This window comes from Schistocerca piceifrons, chromosome 7 (genome assembly GCF_021461385.2).
Source record: "Schistocerca piceifrons isolate TAMUIC-IGC-003096 chromosome 7, iqSchPice1.1, whole genome shotgun sequence".
Lineage (NCBI taxonomy): Eukaryota > Metazoa > Arthropoda > Insecta > Orthoptera > Acrididae > Schistocerca > Schistocerca piceifrons.
In genome coordinates, this window is record NC_060144.1 from 272,646,055 (window position 1) to 272,660,480 (window position 14,426).

The following is a 14,426-nucleotide window of genomic DNA, read 5'->3' on the forward strand; positions in this document are numbered from 1 at the left end:
TCTCACATCTTGTAATACAATATTTTCCTAATATATGTTAAACTTCATTCTTGACTCATGTTTCATACCTTATTATATGTTACGATGTTCATTGTCCCCAGGCCGTCTTCTGAAGAAGATAGATTTATATCTATTGAAACCTAGGTAAAGATCACTTTATCCTTTGCAACTGGTCGGCTGCTCTTAGTCTGATTTACGTGGAACCGTTGCTGTAGCGCAGCTATGTTTGAAGTACTGAGATTTACGAGTAATGCCCTGCTCACCTTGTCCAGATCCATGTTGACTGTCTACTGTAATGTAGTCTACATTATGCTTGTGTTTCAACACTACGTCTCCGTACTAGTACCGGCGCCTAACGGCAAGTCATGACACTAACACTTCTGACAAGCACTAACATTTCTAACAACGCAGACCTTGCAGTTCACAGTCTGAACGTCATTCCTATAAAGCTGGGAACCCATACGGTAAATAGTTTTCCGTCTAAACAGGCTCAAGTGCGAAAGTTTAATTATAACCATCCTTCACGTCTGTGCAGAGATATCAGCTGTCAAGCGCACCTCCCCTACGTCGTGTTGGTCGTTTACAACATAGCATCCACCACTACCATTGTTCCTTCTCTCATCACAGCATCTGCGGTGGTATGGGGCCAAGTTATTTTGTGCGTACCTTGTGCAATTTACAGAGCAGCACAAAATATCGTAGGTTGTTTCTGTTATGCAGACAGAAACGAACATTCTTCTGCTTCTTCCAGCCATTGTTCAGATGTTTCATGATTTCATAATTATATATTTCTGAAAATTTGTGACCGGATGCTCTTCTTGTCACCATAGTCGTCTTTTAACCTACTGGAGGATACTCGTTTGATTGTGCATTATGTAGACTTTATACTGTGTGTTACCGTACTTCAAACTGGTTGTTTTCTGTAACTTTTTGGAACTAGTCTAATATTTACCAAAACGACAGAGCGATACTGCCTAAGAGCCATATTAGCAGTGGTTGTTGTGCCAGACTCAGTATCATTAAACTATCTCGTGCGTTCTTTATAGGTTTCGCTTACCTCCCTGTTTTTCAAGCCAGCGAGCAACGAATTAAGTTGTAAGTCCCCACCTTCATAAAATTACTATATGATGTTGCATTTTTGAGTGTGTCACCTTGGTCTCACAAAAATCTTCCGTTGTCTGCAAGTGGATTCAAAATACTTCAATTTTTAAACTGATGTCTTGAATGAAATGCATTCAAAGCGTTTAAAAACAATCTCCTGTTAAATGTCTCCTACCCTATCTGAAAGAGGAGAATAAGGAAAAATACGAGAAAAACCAGCTCTGGATGGTTGGATCGAGAGGTTTAGCTGATCCTGTCGATGTTTGACGTCGGCTTCTCCCGTGATCCAATAATAACTTGATGTGTGGCGTCATACATGTGCAAACAGGAAGAGATCACCACAATGACCATCTTTTTGTTGCGTCTATAATTTTTGGAATGTAGGTTGTGGTGACAGACTTTTCTGTAGCGTAGCCCGAGATTTAGGTTAGGTTGAAACGTGACAGTTTGGTTATGACGAGGCAAAGCGGTATCAGACGTTTCCCTTAATCGGCTCGTAAGATTCTTCTGAACCATGATACAGGAGAAGACTCATCTGATGCAGGAGAAGACTCATCTGATTTGTTTTATTTCCAGCCGGCGCCTACAAATGAGTCGGCTTGGAAAACACTCTGGACGCCAGAAGACGCCTACATCAGGATGCCAGAAATCGCCACAGCCGAGTTGCACCGACTGCGTGACTGGATCGTCGCCTTCGTCGATGTCGGCATCGAGGCGGCCATTAGAGAACTCCCCTCCATGCTCAGCGAGTACCGGAAGGAGGTGAGTCCGCAGCCGGCCATTATCTCTGTTTTTCAAATTAAATGGCTCTAAGCACTATGGGACTTAACATCGGAGGTCATCAATCCCCTATAATTAGAACTACTTAAACCTAACTAACCTAAGGACATCACACACATCCATGCCCGAGACAGGATTCGATGGTTCAGATGGCTCTGAGTACTATGGGACTTAACATCTATGGTCATCAGTCCCCTAGAACTTAGAACTACTTAAACCTAACTAACCTAAGGACATCACACAACACCCAGTCATCACGAGGCGCAGGATTCGAACCTGCGACCGTAAGAGCAGCGCTGTTCCGGACTGAAGCGCCTAGAACCGCTCGGCCATGAGGGCCAGCATCTCTTTTTTTATTGTACAAAGAAACCAACAAATTACTGAACGAAATGTGTTTATTCAGTACGATAGGCGTCCTTTCAGAATTCAATATCGTTACAGGTTCGTTTTTTGAAGGTCTTAAGTCAGTGTTAGGGAATTCCGTACAATGCACTGCTGCTTGTTCGTCGCTACTTTCGTACCATATTCTGGCTTGTATTGCTTCTTCGATGAGAGCGACGGCAAGTTCATAACTTTAAAACAGTATGGGTTTCTAATGTGACATGCAGTCGTTTCAAACTCTGCAGGATGCATAGGTCCTCAAGAATGACTTCATCTTAAGAAAACACTATCGTATTGATTTCGTGACTAGCAATTCTGGCGAGCAATCTGGAAATGAAATTATCATTTTTTTCTGAATGTTGGGTGGAAAGAAATTTTGCAGGGTGCCCGAACTATTAGGACCCAAGCTGCAGGGTGTCCCAAAAAAAAAATGTGTACATTGTTTTTCTGACTTAATGTTAATATTTGTTAAGATACGTAAGAATTTCAACACTCACAGACTAATAATGTGAACAAATGAAGAATACCACGCATTTATCAAAAGTGTTTAGTTGCTGGCCACGGTGGTCCAGAAACAGCTGTTAACAATGGCTGCTTTCAACTCATTAATTGTAACTGGTCTTATACTATAAACATTGTGCGTCATATTCTCCCATAGAAAAAAAAAATCCATAGGTGTCCAGTCTCGTGAGTCTGGGGCGTAGGCAGTATTTTACAAAATGCATTACACTGTATTGCCTGTGATAATGATTTGTATTCTGCTACCTGTTTCGGTCTTAAACCATCTTCAACGGCAGAAAACTTATCGCAGATTTAACGCATGTCACACATGTTTTCCGGCGTTGAAGATGGTTTAAGACCGAAACAGGTAACAGAATAAATATCATTATCACAGACAGCACAGAGTAATGCCTTCTGTAAAATTCGTTCATACTGTTGACCTGCGCCTAAACAAGATGTTCAGTACTCGGTGTTGCCTGTCTGTCCTTTTCATCTGTCGTTCGTCAAGGTAGGCCCTTACGTCGCGATGATCATCCTCATTCAGAGCATCGAGTAATCTAGGAATAACACTTTTCCGTTGGACACGTTTCAAAACGCAGTGGACGCTCGTTTTTGTAACTCCTGTCTCACGAGCCGCTTGTCACACAGACTTTTACGTGATTGTTCAAGCTTTTCGAAGACCTCTCTTTGTCTTGTGGTGCCGGTGGATGATCGTGATCGTCCGTTGTGGTTCTTGTAGACATTCTGGGCAGTTCCTTCTTCCACAAACTTATCTCGCAGACAGACAGTTGTAAGTCACGTTGGTGGATCTCGTTGAAGCCTCATTCTGAACTGTCTGCACTTCACTTGTGTTCCCAGTCTTCCAGTAGCACTTCAGAATGAACTTTCTTTGTTGAAGGTTCAGCCTGGCTTCAGCCATTTTTGAAGCCGTCGCACTTGAAAACGAAAAAAAACTGTAGTTTGAGCTGTAACATAGTGTATACATTTTTTTGTGACACCCCGTATACAAACGATAGAGGGACGAAAACTTAAAAGGGACCATACAGACTGGCCCTCTTCAATTTTCTTCATAGATACAGTTTGAAGCTCAGTACTCGGTCCTGAATTTAAAAAAATCGACTTTGGGTATTACAAGATTTTCGAGTACTGAAACTTTTCCTCATATTTTAACGTAATCGCTGACAGTAAAGTGGGTGACGTGAAAGTTTTGTAATCGTGGAGTTGCCGTTTCGAATCTCACTGGAAGCTTTTCTTGTTTTAATTAAATACTTTCTTTATTAAAAACTGGAGATGTTACTACAGAAATACTTCATCAGCTGTTTAAAAAATATAACATGATGTAATTTTTATTTACTAATCGCACGAAAATGCGAATATTCAAAATACTTCAAAATTTGGTACAAAATATGAAACATCTAGAAAATAATATTTATTTATTTTTGTTTCTAAACATTAAACAGTACACTGAGGTGACAAAAGTCATGGGGTACCTCTTAATGTGGTATACGACCTTCTTTTGTCCGGCGTAGTGCAACAACTTGACGTGGCATGGAATCATCAAGTCGAGAGAAGTCCCCTGCAGAAATATTGAACCATGCAGCCACTATAGCCGTCCGTAGCTGCGAAAGTGTTGCCGGTGCAGGATTTTGTGCACGAACTGACCTCTGGGTTATGTCCTATAAGTGTTCGATGGGATTCATGTCGGGCGATCTGGATGGCCAAATTATTCACTTAAATTGTCCCCCAATTTTCTTCAAACCACTCGTGACCAATGGTTGCCTGATGACATATTGCATTGTCATTCATAAAAATTCAATCGTTGTTTGGGAACATGAAGTCCAGGAATGGTTATAAATGGTCTCCCAGTCAATCATCGGTTCAGCTGAATCAGATTATTCAGTCCATTTCATGTAGACACAGCAGACACTACTATGGAGCCACAGTGACTTGTTGACACCCTGGGTCCACGGCTTCCTAAGATTTCCGCCACATGCGAACCCTACCATCAGCTCTTACCAACTGAAATCGGGACTCACCTGACCAGGCCATGATTTTCCAATAGTCTAGGGTCCAATCGATTTGGTCACGAGCTCAAGAGAGGCGCTGCAGCCGACATCATTTGCAAAGGCACTCGCGTCGGCCGTCTGTTGTCATAGCCCGTTAACGCCAAATTTCGACGAGCTGTCCTAACGGATACGTTCGTCGAACGTTCCTTATTGATTTCTGCGGTTACGTAACGCAGTGTTGCTTATTTGTTGGCCCTGACAACCCTACCCAAAAGCCGCTGCTGTCGGTCGTTAAGTGAAGGCCGTCGGTCACTGCGTCGTCCGTGGCGAGAGGTAAAGCCTGAAATGTGGTATTCTAAGCACGCTCTTGATCTGTGGGCGTCGGAAAATCGAATTCCCTAGCGATTTCCATAATGGAATGTTCCATGCGTCTAGCTCCAGCTACCATTCCGCGTTCCAAGCCTTTTAATTTCCGTCGTGTGAGCATACTCCCGCCGGAAAACTTTTACGCGGATCACCTGAGCACAAATGACTGCTCCCCCAACGTGTGCGTGGTAATACCGCCATCTGTATATGTGCCGCGACTTTTGTGACCTCATTGTATTATAACTGCATTTTTTATCATTTAATAATAATGCACGTTTGACGTTTGCATCAAATTTTAATTTACTTTCGTAGGAACAACAATCGTTACATTTTCCATTTATTAACATGGGCTTAACACAGAATTTAAAAAGGAGTTGCTACTAGTAAGATTCTAACAGTGCCTTTAGCCGATCAGAGTAGTATGCAACTCAATTTTTTTTTTCACACGCGGTTTGAAGACATTTATAAGTTATTTAACAGCACCCGGAAAACTGTAATGTTCAGCTGATTTTCTAGAGGACGAAAGAAATAAATGGTCAGAAATGAGTATTTTAAGCCACATGACGTGTTGAATGATTAATGACTATGAGACTTGTGTTCGTAAAATATTTATGGTTGCTGGGTCGACAGTCAAAATTCAATCGTCTGTAAAATAATCTCAATGGAGCTAATCATCCATCATTTACCACAGTTCATGACTCTTATTCTTGAATATGGACTGCTGCTCGTTAGAGAAACTTGTAGACATGCGTTAAATGTTTCGCCTAGAAAGACATACCAAAGAACAAAGGAAAGTTCCATAAGAAGTGTTATCGTAATTGAAAGAAATTTACCGTCATTGGTAGAAGCGAACGTCCTTCAAGCTAAAGAGAGCTGACCAAGATGTCAACAAAGAACTGTGAACACAGTACAATTGTAGATATGGTGTTGCAGGTAGGAGAAGATTCATCAACAAGCAGTTAAGCACTATCAACTGGCCCTTTAAATGCACATACTCAAGGTTGCAGTGGGGTGAGGGGGAGGGGGGGGGGGGGGAAGCAGGCGGGTGCAGAAATTAGACCCCTCAAACAAAGTATGCGAGCAATGGAGCCATTCTATCATACTATTGTAGAGCTCACTCTGAGACCAGCGGTCTTCCTTTGAACAGTTGCTGTAACCTATCTTGTTAAAAACAGACATTGTAAGAAACGTGGCAGCAGTATAATTACAAGGTTGAAGCGACAAACAGCAACAAGCATTCTTTAAGAAAGTTTACCGATTTCGGATTTCGTAGAAATCCGTTTCCAGATGGCTGTAGCAGATTTCTAGTATCTCTTCCGGGGCTTCGTTTTGTAGTTGTTTTTTTTTCAGTAGGGTGTGTTTCTGTGCGCCACTTTTAAAACATTTTGGCACGTGCACTATATGAGTGCTGCTGAATCCCGGAAAATATTTTTGTTACTTATGTGAATTTGGGCCATGTTTTGCAATTGTTGAACGTGTGTGCTACTTTAAAACGTAGTATGGTGAGTGTTAGAGCAGTTTTCCGAAATTTAACAGCACTCATATTGTAGATGTGCAAAAGCGTGGGAATTTCGGAACACACGGCGTATGCGTGGTTCAGGAATATACACACTACGCAAAATCGTTAACGACTACAAAACGAGGCTCCAGCAGGAAAGCAAGAAAGTCTGTAAGAGCCGTGTGAAGATGGCTTTGTAAGAAGTTCAAAACCAGGTATGTTTATATTTACAGGTAGTCGATAATTAAAGTTTCAAAACGCTGCAGAAAGTAATTTATTTATTTTGCTGAACTAATTTAGAATCCTCACAGGAGTCGCTAATTTGAAAGAAATATATTTTGGTAAATGAAGAGAACAATATTGTGTACGCCCTACAGGATTAATTAATTTATTTATCCAGTCTGACTCGAGAGTCAGATATCGCTGTGCAATATTTGTCTATTTTTCCGCTTATTTCCTGGCTGCTTTTGAAGAGAGTACCTGGCTTACTAGCTCAGGAAGAAGGCTCCACATTTTCTGTTGGAAGCGAGCGGCCACAGGTATTCGTCCTGTCGTCCTGTCTAATGACAGGAGGTCAGTCACAGAGACGCTAGAGAAGGTACGTGAGTCCTCAGGGCACCGCAATTTACGCAGGGTTTGCTCCGCGCTTTGTCGGCAAATGCGGTTTTTTCCTTGGAAGACAGTCTGCTGTGGAGTCACTACATGAGAAAATTCGTAGCTCCACACTCCAGATTTGGTTCCCCAATGAAATGCATCTTACCCACTGTATTGGCGCCAAGGGATCAACCAATGAGTGGCATATGGTTATCAGCTGATACCACCTCTTGCATGTTAAAATACGTCCTGTAAGCTAAGAATTGGAAATTTCTGCATTCACGTAAATAAAACACTGTTTCGATGGTCACATTGGCAGTAGGACTGAGTTACCCCTTTCAGGCGGAGTTTTGTAAAAAGTGGGGAATTAGGTTTAGACGAGGACCATTTCTCTGCAGTGAATGGAGAGAGACTTCATGTCCTGGTGTCGAGTGGGGCGCATGCTTGCTGACGCCGATTAGGTCGACCTTTATCCGATGGCGATACAGGCGGTGGTGCGCACGTTTGCCAAGTGTGTAGTATTTCACGTTAGCGCTATCCTATTTTTGAGCAGCTGAAAATCTGCAGGATTTGCTACGAAACTCATGTTGCCTGAGTAATTGTAATATTTTGTGGCCTTGGACTCGTTTACTTTGCATTTACGAGCTGCACAACTTAAGAAACCTTGTAGCGTTTCCCAAGTCTTCCACGTAAACAAAGGTACCCTCCCACATTGTTAGCGGGACATTCTTGATTAAATTGAGCTAGAGAACTTGGTGTTTCAGTGTTTTAGGTGGCTTTGTGCTCGTTGTTTTGGAAAACTTTCTGAGTCAATTTTATGACTTTACGTTCATTTTATTGAAACTTATTCTCTGTCACTTCAATGTGGTACGTGTCGAGATCCTAGAGTAAATAAATAACTTATTAAACTCAGACTTGGTTTGAATCTCAGAACCAAACTTTTGTCCTGCAACTGTTCTTAGTTAGGCGACCCTTCAAAAAAAGTAGTCACATTATCTGCAGTTCTAATTTGTTTCCCCCATTGTGAAGCGGTCCCATTTCAATATGTGGTCAAAACTATTGCTCATTCGGCTTGTACACGGATGTTGTTATCAGTTGTTTGAATGATGTATAACGACTATTGCACTCGCTTGTCTGGCATGATTTTGATGAGGTAAATAAAGCCTGACTGCATAACTTATGCGCCAGACGGAAAGAGACGAGACGATCATTTCATGTTGATACTGATCCAGGATAGCGTTATCATATGATCGACTGCCTCGCGCATCTTTGGAAATGCCAAACGTCAGTAAACGGGTGCATGAAATAACTGTATCGTAATAACGAAACGAGGCTAACAACCACGTTTCAAGGTAATATAAGGACTCATCCCAAAACGCTACATTTTGTCAGTCCAATTGTGGTTTTCTCGTGTCCATAGTAGTATCGGACGCTTAAGAATTTGAACAACAGAATCCGACGCTTTGAGTTGCTTGGCGTCCAAACCACAACAAGTAGCATCGAAAAAAGGTAAATATACCCGTTGCAGCATCTCAGCGTCAATTTAGCGCAGTGTTACGCAGCGTGGTCCAGAACCCGCCTGTCGCTGCATGCGCTCTTCTTCTGTCCAATGATTTTGCTCAAATGTGACTGTTGTAACAACATCCTCTATCCAACTCAAAATCTCCAGGTCTGAATGCAGCCACATGGTGACATTGCAGCCTGTGACGTTTACGAGACATATTGGCATTTGCTTTCACGTTCCCATTTATTTTACTATTCCTCACTGTTTCAGTCTAGAGAATCACTGACTTTCCCAATGACACAGCAGAGACTATTACTGACTGTATTTTCACGCCATCAGTCTGCACTCTTATACGGCCTTCAGGTTTAGATTCATTCGTGACGGTCTTTCTGGGCTCTGCAATTTTCACAGATGACTGTGCAGTGCCCATAATTTTTTTTTCCTTGCAAGGAGATACCGCGACAAAACTATTCTACATGGTACGGAAAATGTATGAGACAGGCAAAATACCTTCATACTTCAAGAAGAGTGTAATAATTCTAGTTCCAAAAAAGACAGGTGCTGACAGGTACGCATGTCACAGAACCACCTGTTTAATAAGTCGCGAGTGCAAAATATTAACACGAAATTATTTATAGTAGGATGGAAAGATGCAGAATCTGGCCTTGGGGTAGACCAGTTTATGTTTCTGTAGTTATACAGGCATACGCAAGGCAATACCAACTCTGCTACTTGTCTTAAAAGACAGAAGTTGAGCTCGGGGAAGATAAGCTTGGGTTTCTCTAGATACATAGGCACATGCAAACATTTATAGCTTTTGTAGATTCAGAGAAAGCTGTTGACAATGCTGACTGGAAAAAGCTCCTAGAAATTATGGATGTTCAAGGGATAAAATATTTGTACAGAACCAAATTGCACTTATAACAATGGAAAGGCATGATAAGGATGCAACAGTTGAGAAAGGAGTGATACGGGATCGTAGCATATCCAAGAAGTTATTCGTTGTGTACTTAGAACAAGTAGTAAACGAAACTAAGAAGAAACGTCGAAATGGAACTAAATTTCTGGGAGAAGGAGTTAAAAGTTTAAAACTGAATGGCAACGGAAGTAGAACAAGGTGATGGAATGTAGTCATATTAAGTCAGGCGATGCTGAGGGAATTTGATTATTAAATGAGACTAAAAGAGTCGATGAGTTTTGCTATTTCAAACAGCGAAATAATTGATTATGGCCGAATTAGAGGTGACATAAAATGCAGACAGGTAAAAGTAACAAAAGAATATCCGAGGAAGAGAAATATGCTAACATCGAATATTAACTGACGCGTTTGGAAGGGTTTTCTAGTGGTATTTCTCTGTAAGTGAATCGTGGACGATAAGCAGTTCAGACAAGAAGATAATGGAAACTAGCTTTCACGATGTGGCGCGACAGAAGAATAGACTACTGAATATTAGATGGGTAGATCTCATCACTAATGAGGAGTACTGAACTCATTTGCGGAAAAAATAAATTTAAGGCACAATTTGAATAAAACAAGGGACTGGATTCAAAATGGCTCTGAGCTTTATGGGACTTAACTTAGAACTACTTAAACCTAACTAACCTAAGGACATCACACAGATCCATGTCCGAGGCAGGATTCGAACCTGCGACCGTAAGGTCTTGCGGTTCCAGGCTGTAGCGCCTAGAACCGCTCGGCCACCCCGGCAGGCAGGGACCGGGTGATAGAACACATTGTGCGCATCAAGATATCTTCAGGTCGGTAATTAAGGAAAGGGTGTGTGTGTGTGTGTGTGTGTGTGTGTGTGTGTGTGTGTGTGCGGGGGGAGGTGGGGGGGGGGTGAGGATGGGGTAAAATTATAGAGGGAGACTAAAGCATGGGTTCCGCAAGCAGATTCAAATGGATGGAGGCTGTAATTGTTCTGCAGAGGTGAAGAGGGTTGCACAGGATAGATTAACGTAGACAGCTGCATCAGACTAGTTTTCGGACTGAACTGCAGAACCCAACACTATGCATATAGACACGTCGACCATGCAGTCAACAGACCAGATCAGTTTCGTTTCCCTGCTAAGAGTAAATCAACGACAAAAAAGAACGGCTCACGCTCTGTGGCCGTTGGCCATACTACTCGGATGTTCGTCAAATCATCTACCTAACCGTTCTCCGAGTATGAGAGCTTCCAGCCCACGTCCCGAACGAATTCCTATAAAAGACTTGGCACTACCACCTTAACTATCCCAGTAGTCAAAGCACCACACCGCAAACATGTAATCACCAAACCTATGGATACGAGTATCACCACCCAAACATCCACCCCGTCACGCTGATTTTTTTTTCTAACGTAGCCTGAACCCTCTGACCTCCTCCCAATAAATAGTAAAAACGTACAGAAATTTCGAATCTAAATAGGTCTATTAGAGGACAAGGCGCCACAGGAAATAGTGGCCCTAAATGTGCTATTCAAAGATACAATGCAGACAGCTGCTTTATACAGACAGGCGTTCAAAAGGCACATTAGCACACACTAGGCATTACGGAGACTACCAAGATATCAGGGGATATCGGTGCACACAGCGTGCACAAGACAGATGCGAGCTGCCTAACACCTAGGCAACTCCTAATTCGATCTCACCAGATAGAATGTGTTTTCATCGATTACTATGAACGCTACCTTTCTTTGTTGTCTTTCGCGCGTGGTTTCATAGCATGTCATGTAATTTTTTTTTACACAGTTATCAGAAATTTTGTGTGGTAACTTTGTTAAGATGACGACGTGCTCGGACAACTCAGTTATCACCGTTTACTGACACGCATTTATTTTAAATTTTTAACATGTAAAATAATACCTGAATTTGCCTCGTCGGTTTCATTCTTTGGGTGTAAATGTATGTGGAAAAATGCAGTGGTTCAGAAACATTGTGATACGTAATCTCACCCACTATTGTGAACCTACGTAAGAATGAGAGTCATGATTTAGATTCTCACTCAGATGATTTAACTACTTTCGCATACCAAATCTATGATTACATGATTGAGGACGCTATAAAAGAAACCTAACACATGTGCAATGTAGTTCTTTGCCATTACAAACTAATATACTCTGTGCAATATACACTCCTGGAAATGGAAAAAAGAACACATTGACACCGGTGTGTCAGACCCACCATACTTGCTCCGGACACTGCGAGAGGGCTGTACAAGCAATGATGACACGCACGGCACAGCGGACACACCAGGAACCGCGGTGTTGGCCGTCGAATGGCGCTAGCTGCGCAGCATTTGTGCACCGCCGCCGTCAGTGTCAGCCAGTTTGCCGTGGCATACGGAGCTCCATCGCAGTCTTTAACACTGGTAGCATGCCGCGACAGCGTGGACGTGAGCCGTATGTGCAGTTGACGGACTTTGAGCGAGGGCGTATAGTGGGCATGCGGGAGGCCGGGTGGACGTACCGCCGAATTGCTCATCACGTGGGGCGTGAGGTCTCCACAGTACATCGATGTTGTCGCCAGTGGTCGGCGGAAGGTGCACGTGCCCGTCGACCTGGGACCGGACCGCAGCGACGCACGGATGCACGCCAAGACCGTAGGATCCTACGCAGTGCCGTAGGGGACCGCACCGCCACTTCCCAGCAAATTAGGGACACTGTTGCTACTGGGGTATCGGCGAGGACCATTCGCAACCGTCTCCATGAAGCTGGGCTACGCTCCCGCACACCGTTAGGCCGTCTTCCGCTCACGCCCCAACATCGTGCAGCCCGCCTCCAGTGGTGTCGCGACAGGCGTGAATGGAGGGACGAATGGAGACGTGTCGTCTTCAGCGATGAGAGTCGCTTCTGCCTTGGTGCCAATGATGGTCGTATGCGTGTTTGGCGCCGTGCAGGTGAGCGCCACAATCAGGACTGCATACGACCGAGGCACACAGGGCCAACACCCGGCATCATGGTGTGGGGAGCGATCTCCTACACTGGCCGTACACCACTGGTGATCGTCGAGGGGACACTGAATAGTGCACGGTACATCCAAACCGTCATCGGACCCATCGTTCTACCATTCCTAGACCGGCAAGGGAACTTGCTGTTCCAACAGGACAATGCACGTCCGCATGTATCCCGTGCCACCCAACGTGCTCTAGAAGGTGTAAGTCAACTACCCTGGCCAGCAAGATCTCCGGATCTGTCCCCCATTGAGCATGTTTGGGACTGGATGAAGCGTCGTCTCACGCGGTCTGCACGTCCAGCACGAATGCTGGTCCAACTGAGGCGCCAGGTGGAAATGGCATGGCAAGCCGTTCCACAGGACTACATCCAGCATCTCTACGATCATCTCCATGGGAGAATAGCAGCCTGCATTGCTGGGAAAGGTGGATATACACTGCACTAGTGCCGACATTGTGCATGCTCTGTTGCCTGTGTCTATGTGCCTGTGGTTCTGTCAGTGTGATCATGTGATGTATCTGACCCCAGGAATGTGTCAATAAAGTTTCCCCTTCCTGGGACAATGAATTCACGGTGTTCTTATTTCAATTTCCAGGAGTGTAGAAGTATTAGTTATACAAATAGGCGCTGAATTTATGAAAATGTATGTGAATGTGACTATTTTTATTCAATTTACGAATCAGATAGGGTTTTAGAATTGTATTCTAGAGCATTGCAGTTATATACTGACGGGAAAAAATAGGAAATCCAAAAAATAATTAATGTAGAATAATGAAATTTCGGGAATAAATTTGTCTAGATGACATATTTAAGTGATTATCATTGTGAGAGCACTGATTAATGTAAGCACGGGATGAGACTTTGGAAATGTGAAATGCTTGCGCATTAATAACCAGTGTAAACACCACAGTGTTGAATTCAAGCATGCAAACATAGAAGCATCATGCTATACTGGTGCCGGATGTCAGTTTGTGTGACGGAGTTCCATGCCTGTTGCACTTTGTTGGTCAGTACAGGGACGGATAATGCTGTTTGTGGATGACGCTGGAGTTGTCATCCGATGGGTCCCATATATGCTCGATTGGAGGCAGATGCGGTGATCGAGCAGGTCAACGCAACAAGTCGACACCTTGCAGAGTATGTTAGCTCACAACAGCGGTATGTGGGTGAGCGTTATCCTGTTGGAAAACACCTCCTGGAGTGCTGTTCATGAATGGCAGCACAACAGGTCGAATCACGAGGTTGACGTAAAAATTTTCCATCAGGATGCATGGGCTAACCAGGAGCGTGCTTCTCCTGTCGTACGAAATCGCATTCCACACCGTAACTCCAGGTGTAGGTCCAGCATGTCTAACTCGCACACAGGTTGGTTGCAGGCCCTCAGGTGGTCTCCTTTTAACCAACACGTGACCTTCAGTGGCAACGAGGCAGAACTAAGCATAGGCAGGAAAAACACAACAAACCTCCACCCTGCCCTCCAATGAGTTCTCGCTTGACACAACTGAAATGGCAGTGATGTGGGGTCAGTGGAGTGCAGGCTACAGGGCATCTGGCTCGGAGCTGTCCTTGAACTAACCGATATGTAATACTTCGTTGTGTCACTTTGGTGCGAACTGCTGCTCGAATTGCTGCTGTAGATGGAGTACGATGCGTCAAGCCGTACGCCCAACACGATGGTCTTTCCTCTCGGTAGTGCCATGTGGCCATCCGGAGCGTCCTCTTGGGACTGTATATTCTCGGGACCACCGCTACCAGCAATC

At 43.7% G+C, this 14,426-nt stretch overlaps 1 protein-coding gene across 1 annotated transcript in view; it reads left to right on the forward strand.

The window, feature by feature from the left end:
* Positions 1-14,426, forward strand: part of LOC124805247 — a 55,035-nt gene that overhangs the window by 23,165 nt on the left and 17,444 nt on the right. Inside the window, exon 3 of the mRNA XM_047265758.1 lies at positions 1,678-1,863. Coding sequence (XP_047121714.1) covers positions 1,678-1,863 — 186 coding nt within the window. The remainder of the gene's footprint in view (positions 1-1,677; positions 1,864-14,426) is intronic.